The sequence below is a fragment of the Platichthys flesus genome, chromosome 13 (assembly GCF_949316205.1).
Source record: "Platichthys flesus chromosome 13, fPlaFle2.1, whole genome shotgun sequence".
Lineage (NCBI taxonomy): Eukaryota > Metazoa > Chordata > Actinopteri > Pleuronectiformes > Pleuronectidae > Platichthys > Platichthys flesus.
This window is the reverse complement of record NC_084957.1, coordinates 11,252,878-11,270,374: the sequence shown is the minus strand read 5'-3', so window position 1 is coordinate 11,270,374 and position 17,497 is coordinate 11,252,878. Positions and strand designations below refer to the sequence as shown.

The 17,497-nt window shown below is 42.5% G+C and overlaps 1 protein-coding gene across 2 annotated transcripts in view; it reads right to left on the bottom strand.

Annotated features, from left to right (window-relative positions):
• Positions 1-428: 428 nt before the first annotated feature.
• tanc1b (tetratricopeptide repeat, ankyrin repeat and coiled-coil containing 1b) overlaps positions 429-17,497 on the bottom strand; it is a 99,728-nt gene continuing 82,659 nt past the window's right edge. Inside the window, exons 16-26 of one of the 2 annotated variants that reach the window (XM_062401975.1) lie at positions 14,699-14,935; positions 14,159-14,344; positions 13,031-13,109; positions 7,246-7,379; positions 7,001-7,124; positions 6,707-6,882; positions 6,382-6,514; positions 5,266-5,357; positions 4,437-4,583; positions 3,274-3,374; positions 429-3,169 (exon numbers count right to left, since the gene is read on the bottom strand). In XM_062401975.1, the coding sequence (XP_062257959.1) occupies positions 1,573-3,169; positions 3,274-3,374; positions 4,437-4,583; positions 5,266-5,357; positions 6,382-6,514; positions 6,707-6,882; positions 7,001-7,124; positions 7,246-7,379; positions 13,031-13,109; positions 14,159-14,344; positions 14,699-14,935 (3,006 nt within the window). In that variant the 3' untranslated portion in view covers positions 429-1,572. Of the gene's footprint in view, positions 3,170-3,269; positions 3,375-4,436; positions 4,584-5,265; positions 5,358-6,381; positions 6,515-6,706; positions 6,883-7,000; positions 7,125-7,245; positions 7,380-13,030; positions 13,110-14,158; positions 14,345-14,698; positions 14,936-17,497 lie in introns of those variants that run through there. The other variant, XM_062401976.1, reaches the window with a different exon arrangement.

Genomic DNA, 17,497 nt, shown 5'->3' with positions numbered 1-17,497 from the left:
ATCACCCTCTGGCTGGCTGAAGTATACTTTATAAAACCCACATCCTCCTTGTTGGTGGATGGGACATGGAACAAGGTACACGTCAAATAATCTTTCTAATCTTTGGTAGTTCTTATCTGTTTAATTAGTATTTTGTTTGTATAACAACAAGGGGATTTTAAATAACCGAAAGCCGAAACCAACTCCTATATCGGCAGGACCTCGTTACCACGGCTCCTTCCCCCCGAATACGACCGCCCAGACTCTGGCTCCGTATAAACAAGATGGCCGTGTTCGTATCCAGGATAATTGAGATTCATTTCTGAACAGGGAGACACGTCGCTCATCTTTATATACAGTCTTTGGTCCTGCTTCATAAACTGAGATTCTAACAGTAACTTTTCGCCTGAGCAGTCTTGTGTTTTCTCTAATAATAACCAGCAGACCTGTGTGTTTTGTCCTCAGAGGGTCTTTTATTTCTCTCTCCCATGATGGCTATGGCAGTAATGTTCTATTACAGTATGTGATCACAGCTAATAAAGCTCACAATACTGAAAACATGGAAACAATTGCATTAAATGTACATATTAAAATAGAGGTGATGGCACTAAACCCCAAAACCATTTCTGCTTTTATAGATTTTTTTATACTCTGAAATATAAACTGCAATTGTAGCATGCACTTAAACTCAACATTATCGAGAATCAGAAAATGACTTAGTAGCTGTGCAAAAATAACTATATAAAATATATTGCTTTTACAATTAACCAAGCCATCGGCGCTGTAAATAAATTAAACTAGACAGCAACAACAAGCAGGTACATAATAGGATTTCAGTTGAATGTTAATGGAGATTTATATAATGTACAAACATATTTAACAAATGCTTTTTTTTAGAACGTTTAAACACCTTTTGAACAACAATGTGCATAAAACTCAAAATACGCAAGTCTGAACTTGTCAATACACGGAACACAGACCTTCACTGAAAAGAAGGAAAAGTACTTATTTATAATAATATACACAAGGATCTATAACATCCTTCGTAAAACACAGGAATGCCCGTCCTTGAGACGTTCTTTGACCTTCAGTGAGGACTTCCTCTTCTTTACTTCTCTCAGCACCATGGACGTAATGAACACAGTTCAAAGATCAATTTCCATTCACTCAGAACTGTTCCGTAATAACATTAAGCTGGAACTGAAAGTGTTATTTAAGCGGCCTAACTGCATATAAAGTGCTCACTGTCACCGTTTTGTTTTGGTGAGGACTGTACAGTACACGTCCGAATACTTCCTTCAGTGCAACGTCTCCAGCTCGGCTGAACGGTGGCGGACGTGTCATGAAACGAGCCGACAGCCACAAGCGACAGGTTGGGAGGAGAGAAATCTGGAGCATTCGGTACACTGCCCGCGGCCTGCGTCCACACAGGGAATCAAACAGCTTGCGTACTGTATTTCTAACAAGGCTAAAGAGTGAGACTGTATTCTGTCTGGGGATGGGTTAAAAAAAAATTAAATCCACCTTTCCACTTTAGATTTTTGCTAGTATGTGCGTGCGTTATGGACTGTACGAGAGAAAAAACAAACCTCTCTACACATTCGACTCTATAAAAGATCGCTTTGGTTTCATCGAAGCTACGTGGATGGCAGGATTATCTCGGACTAAGCCCGGCTGCTTGGGCTTACTGTCCATGAACGGGTGCGGCATAGCCAGCGCTGGCTTGGACTCTTTGTAACAGTTGGCGGCTTGGCAGAATTTCTCCGTGAATTCCTTGGCGTGCATGCCGTTTTGTAAGATACTCATCGTCATAGGACCCGGAGGTGCTGGGGGTTTGTGCTGCTCCTGGTAAGTGCTCACTGTTTTGGCGTAAGGCCGCTCGCAGTCGACAGGCTGCAGGCCCATCGCTGACATGTTGTGACAGACCAGCCCGTCGGAGGAGTGGTTGAGCCAGCTGCGGCCGGCAGACTGCAGGCTCTGGTGGCTCTGCACGCCGAGGTGCGGCTGGGTCTGCTGCTGCTGCTGAAGGAGCTGCTGCTGAAAGCGAGCCGTCTTGTCAGTGACGCCCATGAAGGGTCTGGGTTGCGCTGGCCTGCTGACCTGTTGGCTGGGCTTCGTCTTGGTGCGGACGTCGGGTCCCAGCTTGCCGCTGTCTGATAGACTGCTGCTGGACGCCAGGCTGCTGGTGGAGCTGGAGACATGCATGCTGCTGCTGCTGCCTCCTCCCTGCGATCCTCCTGCACCACACATGCCCTCCTTTCCTATGTCGAGGTGGTTCCCCTGGAGTCCAGGACCCGAGCAGGCCAACGCATCTAGAGAGGATACGGAGTGACAAGACAGCCTGTCCTGCCCCACACCTTTGGAGCTGCTGCTGCAGGATGAAAACGGGACCTGCGGTGAATGAAGGCTCTCGTTTTCAAAACTGTGACCCATGGAGGTGGAAGCTGCTGCCAGCGACATGCGGTTACCATACACAGGCTCGTCAGCCGGAGAAGGCAGAGGGCTGATGTCGATGCCTGGTCCCGGCTTCAGCATGCTAGACATGTGTCGGCTGGGTAAGGGACTGGACGGAGCGTACTGAGATTTGGACCCACCTGAGCGCCCCCCCACAGCCCCAGCCTGCATGGAGCTCATATGCTGGTTGGTCTTGACGATCTGGGCCTGCTTGGTCGGCTGCAGAACTAGGCCCTGCTGGGCCAGTGCCTCCCTGTGCTCTCGAGGGTACCGGTGAGGGGGCAGCCTGCCGGGGCGTGGGGGTGAGCTGGGGGTCTGACTCTGATGTCCCACACTGTTGCTGACAGGCTCCGAGGGTAAGACTCTGTTGTAGGAGTGACTGTTGTGTGACCAGCATGCTTCAGCCGTCCTGGAGTGATGAGCGGGTGCTGCCGTCTCCTCCTCCTCCTCCTCCTCCTCTTCTTCCTCTTCCAGGATGTCTCTTTGGCCTTCCACGCTCCTGGCGAGGCTGTGCTCTGAGGGTTCGTCCTGTCCTTCGTCTTGCTCCTGGTCAGACTCATGGCCTCCTGACGCCTGGTTGGAACCCACTGCAGCCCCGGCAAGGCCGCCTTTGGTCTGCAAGCGCTGCATCTGTTTGCACTCGTCCTCCACTCGAGCCAGCAAACGGCGGATCTCTCGGTTATTGGGACACAGTTTGGCCGCTTCGTGCAGGTCAGCCATGGCTGCTGCGAACTGCCTGTGATCAGAGAGGAGAAAGACATGGTCACAACATCCAGAACCTATTTATCACCAGAAGCTACAACTACCGCCACCGGTCTGGGGCTGTGCTGAATAGTTTACCTGCTGCTTCTTTTAGCTCTTGCACGAGCGTAGTAGGCCTCATAGGATTTGGGTTTCAGCTCCAGTGCTTTAGTTGCAAACTCCTCAGCCATCCCGAAATCCTGCAGGATGAGGGGAATAAATGAATATGAATACATTTATTTGAATTATTTATTCTGTTTAAAATTACAGGGACAACACTCATCAATAAACAATTCTGTAAATTTTGGCTAAATTTCAACTCTAGTCGGTGTGAAAACAGCTATAAAGGTCAACACACACAATTAGACACGCACACTTCATAATAACACATATAATGTTAAAAACAGTAAAACAATACATCACACAAAGAACATATAACCTAAAAGCACACTCAGGCTGCTTGAATCTACAGAGTATGGTCACACACTTGATTATCTTTCAACCATAATTTAAAATTAATTTTAAAATGAACGAAATGTATCACAGTCTCTGATGGACGCTGGCTGATCTAAGTATGAGCTGCTCTGACTGAGAAAGCTGCTCTGACCAATGTTCGTCCTGAAACTCTTCAAACCCCTCTTACCACTGACCCAGTGTGTCCATCATCAGTGGTTTTCTGCTTGATAGAATAACTAAATTCACATAATAAAATATAAATCACGTCCACATTTGTTCTTGATGATAATTAGTTCTTATTAGTTCTGTTTATCCATTGGAGGGCAGACTCTATCTCTCAAGGTCAAACCATAAAAACTGTTTCATGTCTGCTTTGTAACACAGATCATTTCAACTCAAATCTAAACTTGAATACCTGAAACTGTATGGCTTTGACCACTGACAAAAAAAACATCATCACACCTTACTGTGACTGAGGGGACAGGCTGACACAAGCTGGAGCTGAAAATGGTTTCACACTGCTCGGTGCATGTGCAGCATCCTCCTCACCTCCTCCCTGCTACTACCTGAACACCGGTAAGCTTCCCTGCCCACACATGCTGAGGTCGTCCTGGTTACATATTTATTATTTTGTCAACTGGGGACTAAAAAAAATATGTTCTTCCACCAAATATCAATTTTACACTCTGTTCTCTGATATTCATTATGTTGATTAATACAAAATAGGACAATGAGATCAGGCAAAACATTTATAATACTGATTGAGGAGCAAAGAAAAACGTGTGAGAGTCTCTTGAGAGGCTTACATTGGTTTTCCGGCGACATCGGGAGAGATTTAGGTAAAGGGAGACCCTCAGGTCTTTGAACGCCTTCAGGTCATCGCCAAAGCCTTCTCTAGGAAACTTCCTCAGGGCGTACTGGTACCTCTGGGCCGCCTCTTTCATCTTCCCTTTCTGAAGGACACATGGAGGGCAACACATGCAGCGAGGAAGAGGAGGAAACCAGAAGGAAGAAGTGAGGGGAGGGTGAGACAGGGGATTCAGCAGATGTAATAGATGCTCTCTGGCTTGAGCTCTACATTCTCATCAATCACACATAACTCTACACTTGGCAGGTTTGTAATGTCTGCCATAAAACTCGATCTGTTTTATGGCAGACATTGATAATGGCTCCTTTGGTAAACAGTGCGGAACATACACATCCATTCATTTTTCTACATTTCACTGAGCTTGGAGATCAGTCATTATGTTATGATGAGCTAAGGTGGAAAATGCTCTATATCTTATGAAAAAGGATATCTGATAGGTCAGAACCATTAACAATAACAATAATGATCGCAAAAAATCAAACAATAGCAATATAAGAAGGTTCAAAATACATTGATAGATTGCTTATGAATAGTGTCACAGTGATGAGGATGTTTCCTATCTTTATTTCAAGAGCGAGGTCTTTTAGTCTGAGGGCCGGCTGTACTTATGTCAGGAAGACAGGAAAATAAACATATTTGGCAAAGCCGCCCAGCCCAATATCTGATATTTCTCTTCTAAGAGACACATTTGTCTTTCTTTTAGTGAAGAATAGCTAGGAAACCTTTAATAAGTACAGTGCAGTTCGCTCTGTGGTAAGTCACATTACCTTGTAAAGCAGGTTTCCCTCCTCCATCAGCTTCTGAAGAAGGATGATCAGTATGTCAGGCTTGGAGGTCGCCATGGCCCAAGCAGCGTTCCCTGTTGGTGAAGTGAGGGAAAGCAGAGCGGGGAAGAAAGACGGGTTAGGATGTTGTAATTGTCACCAGCAGACGGTCGCTGTATTCTCTTGGAATTGGTACAAGGTAAAGTTACCTAAAGATTGTACCTGATCGATCGTAAGGAGACGTTCTGTAGCCTTAGTTTTATTGAAAGCAGTTAAAAAGAAAGAGAGTCGGGAGGGAAAGAGTGAGTGAGGAGAAAAGGTTTGACAACAAGGGTGGTCATTTGACGTGAAATGAAAATGTGTTGAAAAAAAGTGAGGCGTGACAATGTGCAATTATGTGTCACTCAGCTTAAAATGGCTGTGTAATTTGGGCACTAAACGCATGCAGGCTGTGTTAACTGCGCTGAAGGGAAATTTAAAAGGTCTAACTTTTATTTTTCCAAGACGGCAGAGTGCAGCGCAGATAAGCCACAGACCCAGATACCTCTAAGAATGTCATTTAGATGATAAGTCACATTCTTAAATTAGCTCTGCAGCACGAGGGAGGGGATGTACACACACACACAATTGAAAAGCAGGAAAGGAGGAAGATTTTTTTTTTTTTCTCCACAACATTCCATAGAATTAGTCTGAGCTTATTCTTAGCACCATGAAAGCGTCTGAGGCAGAAAAACAACACAAAATACTGAGAGTAATAAATGCTACACCAGAGACTTTTATGGAGGAGCTGTATGTGAGAACGCAAATGTCTGAGTTAGTTGCTCTGGACAATTTCGGGCATTTTCGCTGCCAGCTCCTTGGTCCAGAAAATCACAGCCAGTGAGTGGGCGTGTTGATGTTGGCTTTAACATGCGACAGACGCAGGAGAATGCAAACGTCAGGATGAAAAAGAAGAGTCATGACATGCAGGAAACGCAGACAGAGAGGTCCCCTTTTAGTATTTTTGTCAATGCAAAAATAGACATTAAGTCTGAGTCAGTAGCTTCTTCTCTCAACTTCTTCTAAACCAAAAACATCAACATTTCCACAACTGCAAACAGTTTGAAGTCGTCTTCTCACCCAGCTTTGCCCCTTTCTTCAGCAGAGTCACCACCACCGACGTGTTCCGACAACCTATGGCCCGGTCCAGAGGCCTCATCCCGCTGTAGTCAACATGCTCTATCACTGCTCCTCTTTCCACCAAGTACTGGACCTAAGTGAGGGCGCAGGGGGGTTAAAGAGGCACTGTGTCTGTTGACAGTGGAGAGTGTGGTTAATGCGGAACGATGTGTGTTCAGTACAGAATAGGGAATGCTCTCAGTTAAGCCTAAATGAAGTTTGTCTGTTTACATGTGTGAGCGCTCCCATGGTGAGTGCTGGGCAAGCCTCAACTCATGTCACTCACGATCTCTGAATCTCCGTAGAAGGCAGCGAGGTCCAGCGGAGTTCGCCCGTTCTTGTCCGTGTGGTCAATGACTGCACTTTTCTCCACCAAAAACTGCACGACGTTCATTTGTCCTTTCAAACATGCCCAGCTCAGGGGGGTCAGCCCCTCCTTGTCCATCGAAGTCAAGGATGCACCTGCGTGACAAATGAAACAGAAGAGATTTGTCAACTACGGCAGATATGACTGGTAAAAATGAGACTAATGGTGGTGGGTGTGTCCTGTGGTGCTAGGGATGATGTTTTTGTCACTCACCTTTAGAAAGCAGAAACTCGACGGTGCTCAGGTGACCCTCGCAGGCGGCCACCATGAGCAGGGTCCTGCCCTGCTTGTCGCTGATGTTAATGTCAGCACCATGCTGCAGCAGCAGCTCTGCGATCTGTCAGAGAAAACAAACGATGAACAGATATTATTTACAAATTAAAGTTCACACGGGTTGTTTTAAGTAGATTCAGCAGCAGAAAAATGTCGAGTGGAATAGTTTCTCGCCGCTCTCTCACCTGCCAGTGTCCCTGTCTGACAGCGCAGAACAGGGGAGACACCCCCCGCCGGTTGACCTGCTGCACCACCGCCCCCTGCTCCAACAGGAAGCTGCACACCTCCATCTTCCCCCGACCGGCAGCCGCTGTCAAGCCTTAAGAGAGAAGAGAGCGGGACATAGACACAGGAACATGTTACAGTGAAAGAAAAGTGGAGTTTAAACCATTTCACCTAACGACACTAGGCTGAAGAGCTCACTGAGAAGCAGGAACAGAAGTGAACATAATAACATGTGCTGCTCCTTTCGCTCCCAGAAAGAGACGAGCAGAGAACTGTTTTGCTCCTATTGACTTTAAAAATAGACAGTTATGTTATTATGCTTATTAATGTAATTAAATTCCTGCCTCAAGCTCGACACCTCTTATACAGAGAGATGAGCAATCAGTCATTTTATGCATCAGCAGGCGAACATTGCACAACAAAGTCAAACAATTTGGGTTTATATTGTGTATCTTTTTCACACCGAGATTGACTAAAATGAACTCTTTGTCTAATGCATTTTAAACAAAGCAGGGAAACAATGTTAAGTGTAAACTTGTAGTCTGAGGAGAAAGCACAGACAGATCCTTGAAATGTTCAGATGCTCACAGTTAATCTGCGGCCGCTGACGTGCGGTGGCAGATGGGTCGGTTTTAAACGAGAGCTGGTTGCACAAACAGAGCGGGAATCAGAACAGCGCTGCTCGCACATTCACCTCAGAGAGATCGGCGGTGCCGTATCTGACTGACATCATCCGTCTGGATGAACAGTCACCGAGAGCCAAACAACCCCACCCTCCATCTGCTCCTAATATGGATCTCCTAAACAAGCAGCACAGCGTAGCACGAAGACTTGGAGCAGCTAAAGTGAGGCTCCTGTTTGTGCTCCTGGGAGAAGCGTGAGCAGCACCTGGGATGCTTCTGGGGAACAATAGACGTACTATCAACAGCTGGGATGATGTTCATTGAATTCTTAGAAGTTCTTCATGCTCCAAGTTCAGACTACACGACTTTCATAGTTGTCGAGTCACCTCTGCAGTTCACATAACTTAACTTAACTGACGAGACTTGCACGACCCAAAACAGAATATCACTTCAAAACGTTTGTCCAAACGCGGCTCAGCACGTCAGCTGCCATCAGGGTCCAGAAAATTCCCAATAGGCTTTTGACGTTTTTTTCTAAACTCTATTTCAGTCATTGTGATTTTATACAACATATAAAGAAATGATCTTCCTTCAGGAGAATCAATTGACTAGTGTCTCTGCTCTACTCTGATTAGTTTGTCTCCAATTTGTCCACATATTTAGTGACTAGAAATCAAGTTGGAGCCTTTTTTAGCATGTTTCTGAAGAGATGACACAGCAGGTGATGGCCTGTGAAAAGGAGCTGCGGTTTTTGCCTGAGTTCCACAATTTGGAAAATCAGGCTTAGAGTCTTGGAGTGTGAAATAGGCATTTAAGCCAGTCACACATCCTCCTGCTATAACATTTATATTTTGTAGAGTAATCTCTACAAAATATTTCTTTATATCACAGCATCAACACTATGTGACTTCTTCTGCTTCTATTATCAATAAAATCCTGTCTCATTTATCGTATCTTCGACTTTAAACTATTCATCGGCCTCGACTCAGCTCTCCTCTGCCTGCTCCTCCAGCTTCATCCTCATATTTGCATTGACAGTGTCTTGAGGAGGAGCCTCTAAATAATAACTATCAGAAAAATTGCTATTTCACCAACATGCTGGAGAAAACATCATGACACCGACAAGAACGATGACATTTTTAGTTTGAGATATTCATTTAAAAAATGCTTAAGGGTCTAACATTATTCCCAGGGCTAAATTCATGAATGACTCAATTACGTATGGTTCAATAATTGCCAAAAATGTCAATAACAAAAGGTTGCAGGCAATTTATAAATGCAACACAGAGACATTGTTTGTGATTTGTAAAATGGAAAACCTGTTTGGCCTGGAGATGTAGCAGAGTGTATTTTTTTTACCGAGCACACGTTGCTCTGCCTTCACCTCTGTTAAACAAACTCTAGATTCAGTGTTCAACAATGAGAGCGAGAAATTAATGAAGCAGAAATTAACTTAGCAATTAACAGCTCATGAGCGGAATTTTTGTGACAATTAGAATCGTTTCATCACGTAAATTCCATTTCCTTTTTTACAAGCATTATAACAGTCTGGAATTTAGAATCTCTTCGTAAAACTGATAAAAATAAACCCAGGGGAGAAGCCACTTCTCATTCAAAAACAGATGACCTGTGGAAACACAAATCTAATGACTCCATCTTTGAGTCTAATTCCCTCACACTGCTCCTGAGAATTGGACGGACAGAGGCACAAATGTCCGGACCTACGCTCTGTATTCATGAAATATGAACCAACAGTAAACATAATTCCTTCAGCCTTGACTATTGACAACACAAAAGCATAGAAATAACACTAATGGCAGTTGGCAGCCATTCTAATAAACACACAAACTCTACTACAAAGATAAGTAAAGAGAGAACTCCACCCCCAAAGTCAAACTGATGATAGATCCTTACTCGAACATATATATATATATATATATATATATATATATATATATATATATGCTTCCAATTAAATTTATCATTTACCATTCAAAGAAGTGCCGCTAGTGATATACATTTGCTGTAAGATATTATACTGTATACAGATTGTTGTGTTATCTGTTCATACCACAGGGTGGAAACTAAATATGTCATAAAATGATAATTGGATTTATGTAAAAATTCACGTTTTCAACAGTAAACAATTTTCTTTGCCATAGACTAATCCTGCTGCTGCTACGTGTTCAAAACAATGAGAATGGTTGTCTGCAGTTAAATAAGCGTTCTTTGCATAACAAGAGGAGCTTTAAGTTCTTAGATGGATTTTAAAAGATGAAGCCTGCACAGATGTGCAATGCAAAGAGCCTGCCTCTATTTAAGCAGAAGAGACCCTGGGTCAATTTGTATAAAGATGTAATAATCCACTGAATTTTAAATGGGAGATAGAGACAGATTCTTGGCGGAAGTTTTAATCAGAGAGAACGGTGAAAGGCCAGTTTTTCAGAGAATATTTCAGGAACTTTGTGTTCTGGCAGTCTCTGCATCAGAGCATCGGCTACTAACAGGGTGGATTATTAAATTAAAGCTACACGCTGAGAGGCAGCAAACTGAGGTGAAACTGAGTTTTCATGAATCGTTAAGTGAAAATCATTTATGCTGTTTGCTGGTAGTGAGCTCCTGCCCTGCTGCATTTCTATCTGTGATGCACAACTAGATATTCAGTTAGTTTCTTTTTAAAACACAACCCTGGGGGCAGAATCTACATTGTGGTGATAATTGTATTTACTAACCTATTTCTTCATGAATATGGATGAGCCAGGATCTCACTTTAAATGATTTATAAGTGGGGATGAAAATATGCGGCCTTGTCAAAGGTTTTGGAGAAAGCCTGAGCAAGTTCCGGGTGAATAGCAGGACAGATATTCAAAGAGAAAAACATTTCTGATACCAACATATCAGAAAATATTACCAAAAAAAGCCTGATATTTTACAGTTTAACCACAAACCTTTTTATATATAACCATACTTGCAAAATAAAACACACATATAACCAAATATATAGAATTTGAATCATTAACAAACTATATTTTAAATTTTAACATAAATGCATTGTTTATTCTGTAGAATAAAAGTTTTCATATCAGCAAACATAAGCACAGAATACAGTTACGTATTAACTGTGAAAGGCTCCTGATTTAATGAATAGTTCAGACTTCTTGGGAGAAATTCTGTTTGAGGTCAATGCCAAAGCATAAGACTTGGTACTGTTAGCTTTCCATGACGTCAGAAGTTATGAGTAAACAGCCGAGAAATGGAAATTGGACTCAAGCTATAGGTTGCTCCATTGTATGTGAGAGTATCATTTCTAATATTTATACCAGTGGTCCACGGGTCCTGGTTTCACAGCTAAGCTACATATCAGGTTCAGTAATGTGAACGGAAGCTTTAAAAAACGGGAATATGTTTTCCAAATGGAGCAGGCAGGTTTTTCTATTCTACCAGAACGCAGATTCTAGTCAGTGGGAACAGAGCAGCAGTTGTATTGACGAATATTTCAGAGTGACGACTCTTTGTGTCAGGGACAGTAATAAGGTCTAAAAGCCCTCCGTCATTTAGCAGAGCACGAGCGCCTGTTAACCACTCTGTGGACAGCCTCCCCACTAATAGGCTGACCTACATTCCTGGAGCAGCACCAAACTTTAACTGATAAACGCTGCTGGCTTTTAACTGAGATAGACACAAGAGACTATTATTAAATTTTTTTATCTATTCTGGTATGACGGTGCACAAAAAAGCATCAAAGCATCACGGTTGCTGTCAAATTAGAAGAGGTGCAATTTGAAAATTGATAGCTCAGATCACTGAACTCGCAGCATAAAACTCACATTAAGATGAGATGAACCATTTCAAACTCTCCATAATAATCATGAACTAATCTGTCAGAAGATCACCTCCGCAGTGACTTCAACAAATCGATCAAGATGCCTGGATCCTTCACAGTGTTTTATAATTCTGTAGATGTGGACGTGCACTGGACCATTTCTGTCTAAAATTCTGCTCTGTGCTACTTTATTCAGCTTTCAAGTCACCAGTGTTACAGCTGACCGCCATCGTCACCTCCTCCTGCTTCTGCTTTTAGACTTTATATTGTTCCTTGCTGCTTCACGTGGCTTTTTGCACCATTACCTAAATCCATCTCAGAAGGCTCTTTAACGACAGCCAAGCTCCCATGACTATTAATCCTGATTGTCACAGTGTTAAGGTCATGCTGAAGAAAATTATATAACTGTTATATTACAAAAATAAATAAATAATTTAATGAGAAAAAAGTATTAATATAACGAAAAGAAAACAAATAGGAAATAGGTAGCAAAGAGAAGCTGTGCTCACTGGAGTGTCACTCTTTGATATCACACAGAGCTAACGATGGCGACCACTTCCAAACATTTCCTCTTCCACAAAGGAGGAAGGTATTCAGTGAACTGTGAAATCTTTATAAAAAAACTTCTAATATCCCCCTCTAAAATGACACATAGCCTCAATTACTTTTTTCTTGCAATATTACAGCATTCCCCTCGGAATAATAAGACTTTCTTCACGAAAACTCAGATTATTTTGTCTTTCAAATTACCCTATACTTCATCGAAGTCTCTCACTTCCTGTCATCTTTTTTATTAAATCCGGCAAAGTCTTTGTAGAAGCCTCTGAAAAATGGTTTAACTAAAATCACCAGCTACATGCACAGAGTTAAAGTGAAAGTCTATTGTTCCAAATGTAATTCTACTGAACTACCCCCTGCAAAACCTAAATATGACTAGCAATGCATACAGCAGATGGTGGAGAGACTTAAAAAATGCCCAAACTCTTGGCAGCATCCTAACATAGAGCACCAGAGGGATGGTGTAGCTGAAATACCAGCAGCATGTTGGAAAATGATTGTTCAGAGGAAATGCTGTGTTGACCAAACTTTGAGTAGAAACCCACATGACCACAATAAGTAATGCTTTTAGCAGAAAAGTACAGCAGAGGAGAACTTGGAACGGTTGGCATTGTTGAGAGCGTTACTGTGGAGGAGAGGGATCCGAGTCTGTGAGATCACAGCAGTGTGGTCCAGAATGCTAAACCAGCAGGTGAGAAGACAGCAGAGCCATGTAATGCAAAAAGATGGATGAAAACATACCTGTCTCTCCCCACAGAGTGTCGTGGCAATCAATTTGCACAGCGTGCTCATTACTCAAAGCCAGTAAGCTGCTCACAACCTGCCAAAAGAGAAACCTAGATTAATGGCATACTGTTTTAGAACAAGATATCAAATAAGACTTCAAGAGGTTATGGAACGTGCAAAAACAGAAAAGATCAGATACTGCTGCCTGAGCAAATTATTCCTAATTAATCACAGCAGACGAGACGAGAGCACCGCCGCTGCCTGAACCTCTCTGTGAGGTGAGGTGAGTTGAGCACAATCTGATTAATACTTGAACTTTAATGGGGTCTCCTTCTATATGTGGGTTGACAGCTTGGCTTGGCCCACTTCTGTTATTCTAAACCGGGCCTCGGGATCCCATTCCTGCTAATGAGGGAGCCAAAATAAACCTTGAGCCTAAATTGCACCTGGGCAGCCAAAGGCAGTGCGCTGTGGTTGATCCTTGATGCTGCTTTCAGACATACAAGGCCAAATAACACTTCAATCTTGAAGTCGTCCTTATTGAGGGAAAGATGTGTTCAGATTTAATCGAAATTTCGATCTGCTCTTGTTGCTGCGGAAATACACAGGAAAGGTTAAGTGTCGGGCTTCTGTGCTTTCAATTCAGTAAATCTTTCATTTTTTGCACTATATAGTGTTATATATGAGGGAGTCAGTAGCAGGCTCCTCTGAGGACAATGTGTTTTTTCATCTGCATTTGTTTGTGTGTAAGTCTAGTTTGTTTCGCTTTTGTGCAGGGCTGGGAAATGACCCATCCAACCATTCATTTTGGAACAGATCTAAATAATTTGGCTGATCAAATAATTGCTTTTAACTTTCGTGCAGCTTTTTCCACAGAATTAATTAAATCTATTGCGCAAGCAGGGGGGCAGACGCACAGATTCTGAGTGACAGATACACAGACTGAGGAAGAGAAGTTCTCGCTCGACATCAAGAGAATTGCAGGTTCTCTTTCAAATGAATTTATTTTTGTTAAAAGCTATGGTTTCATTATGAGGACATACAAACCTCACCTGAGTTTCTTTATCATATCTTCAGCTTCATGAAGTGTTTTTGAACATGAGGGGACTGGAAAGTGTAAAGTAAAATGTGTGTCAGTCATACCTGTGTGTGTCCCATGCTGGAGGCTGCTATCAAAGCTTGCTGCAGAGCTTTGTTCTTCAGAGCGCTGTCCTGCTGCTGCCCCTCGGCGCTCCACTCCAGCTCCAGCAGGTACTGGATAATCTCTGGGTGTCCTCGAAGAGCTGCATGGACCAGCGCACACTGGCCGCTCTTATCCACGTGATCAACCTGGCAGACACACAGGAGTCTTGGTTATTTTGGCACGGGGACCCAGAAAATACCTCCAACACCTCGGGTGAAGGTGCGGCATGTTTAAATCACCGCAAATATCCACGAAGCTGAGTAAAGTCTGTGCAGGTGACAAAGAAGATTATTCCTAACTCATCTTTATTTATAGACGCAAGCGGTGGGACAAAGCTGAGGTACCGAGAGAAAACCCACGCAGACACTGGAGAACATGTAAAACTCCACATAGAAAGGCTACAAACCGGGAACCTTCCTGATGTGAGGCGCCGGTTCTAAGCACTGCATCTCAATGGCACCTTAGGAGTAGGTGGTTAATCAAAAATCAGACTCCCTCACCTTTGCCCCCCTCTTGCTGAGCAGCATGACGATTCCCAGGTGTCCTGCAGCAGCTGAGAAGCAGAGGGGGCTCATGGCATTTTCAGACACCACATCCACGCTGGCGCCAAACTCCAGCAGCAGAGAGGCAATTTCCTGGTGACCGAGGTGGGACTGGACGCAGAGCACTGGCGCGTTGTTCAGGACCTCTGTGCGGTAGTTCACGTTGGCCCCGCCCAGCATCAGCAGACGGCTCACCTGAGTGTGCAAAAGGGAAAACACACACAGCAGGAGTTGGAACATTGTTATAAAAGCATCACTTGACCATCCGTGCTCCTGTTGCAGCTCCAAGCTATTTCCAATTGTACGCCCGCTTACTCAAAACAGCAGAAAAGATGTATTTTAATGTTGACTGAATTAAAGATTAATGTAGTTTGGTAAAGTGAAGAAACAGGAGACTGCCCTGCTGCAGTTTCAAGGTCAAAATCCGGCTGTGTTTAATCATGTGAATCGTTATGCACTCAGTATTCATCTTACAATTTCCCTGAAGGCAGATAAAACAATTCTTCCACACTATTTGACAACATTACACAAATGCATTACTGTGCAGGTATCTATAAAAAGGGATCTTAACTTCAATTTAACAGCATGAGTTTGCCATTAAAGAAATTCCCTCACTTCTTCATGGGTGAAACTACTTTCTACGACAGTGAATTTTTTGTGGTTTCTGACTTTTAGGGATTAAGAGTGGATATGGATAATGACTAATTTAAACAGCAGAACCATGATCTACGATTCTAAGATAAATGTGTAATTTATTTCTCTACAAAAGCTCAAACAGCTTTGGCTTAATCTTGAGATTCTCTCACAAGCAAAGGTCAGACACCGAATGAAGTGGTCACATTCTACTGATGGGAAATTATTAAGTGTGGTACTCTGATCCATGATGAGGAAATCAATAATAAATGCTTAGTCAAACACAAGCTTCTGGCCAAATGAGTAGCCGACAACAGGAAATTAAATTGTGTTATTTGCTGGATCCTGTTTGGAATAAATTAAGGACCATTCTTTGTTTTGTTTTTTTCCTCAGAGGACAGAACGAGGTCATTCTGCGAGTGTCTCTTCCAGCGATATTAAACACAATAACTCACAAGCAGACGTTGACAGAAAGTGATGGAACACAGAGCAAGCGCTAATGAAAAAGAACGACGCAACATAATTTTGCTCATAGCGACGATACCTTATTTGGAAGTAAAAGCCTTTCTAGGAGAAAGAGGAACATTTTTCACTGCTTCAAAATAAATCTGGGAGGTAGAAGCTGCAGAGCATGGGCATTTGTCTAATTAGTGTTATGGTGAACAGTTGGTTAATAATCGCAGTGCGTCAACTGTGCGGACCTCCAGAAGAAATATTCACTAAAGTATGAACAAATGTATCTTAACTAAACAAATATGGCAGCCAGTTAAATATTTTATAATAGAAATTATACGATATATTAAAATATTTGTTTTTTGTTCCCCATTCATCTTGTACTGACCTTTTGGGTCCTTGCATTTTCCATCTACTTCCCCCTGGGACACGTTTAATCTGTTATCTACATTCCAATTTCCTCCAAACCTTTTTAAATTTCCTTGTTTCTTAGATGAAGTGGAGAATGCCCGGCCAGCATGTGACTGGCTTTTCACTATGTGAAACATGGAACTGACTATATTAGCCCAGAAATTCAGCCACTAAATGGAAGGGATATTAGATCAAACGACTCAAATTAGATCTAACAGCCTCTTTCAGGTACCTTCTTATTATTATTATTATTGTGTCCAAATAGGCGATTGGCATCCAGTGTGTTAGCAGAGGAGTCCTGCGAACATTAAGGTCTTTTATCACTCACATTAGACAAACACACCCTAGTTCAGGGGTATTCAATTCAAATTCAGAGAGGTTCAGATAGAGATATTTGTGATGAGCAAAAGTCTGGAACATGAGGTCAGTTGTCAAATAAGCATTATGATTTAATGCATTATATCTTTAAACATTAGACTATAAATGTCTGTATGTCATGACTAAGTAATATAATAATATAACAAAAAAATCTTCTTTCATGTCAAGTAAAAAATTAATTAAAAACTAATTTTCTAACAAATTCAAGTCATCTTAACTAAACTTAGGTTTAACACCTGCTTTTCTTTCTTTAGCTCTTGTATTACACCGAGCTCTGGCTTGTCCTGCCAGGATTTTAAAGTTAGGCTGTGATGATGTATGTTGATGATGTGTTGTTTCCATGGTTGTTTCACATTGCAGTTTCTAACAATCAGAACATAATGAACTGGTTTTAAACGGCCCTGCTGTTTTTTTTGCTGTCTACCTTTCTCTTTTTAGAGCACATGATGGTAAGTTAATTTTCTCCGACTCACTTCTCCGGTTTCTCCCTGGTCTGTGTATTTCCCTCAACGACACGACCCCGAATGCTCATTCTCATTCAGTTACGATTGGCTGAGAGACGTCACATTAAATGATTATGCAAGTGGTCTGCGAGTTTCCCGGAACGCTCAACCAGTGCCATAATGGCTAGAAAATCGGAAGCAGTTAAAATTTAAATGCTCTGTCAAAATGATCAGTTATAGGTCTTGGTGTAAATAGAACACCGTCTGGATCCAGACCGCAGTCCACTGACTCCTCTGCCCTAGATCTATCAGTACACTTTACATTAAAGACATTCACTTTTTGAGACACATTAGCAAGAAGAAAAAAAGGGAAATAGTGAAAGAAATATAGGATGTATTGTAATTTAAAAATGAAATGAATGGCAAGTGGAAAAGGTAG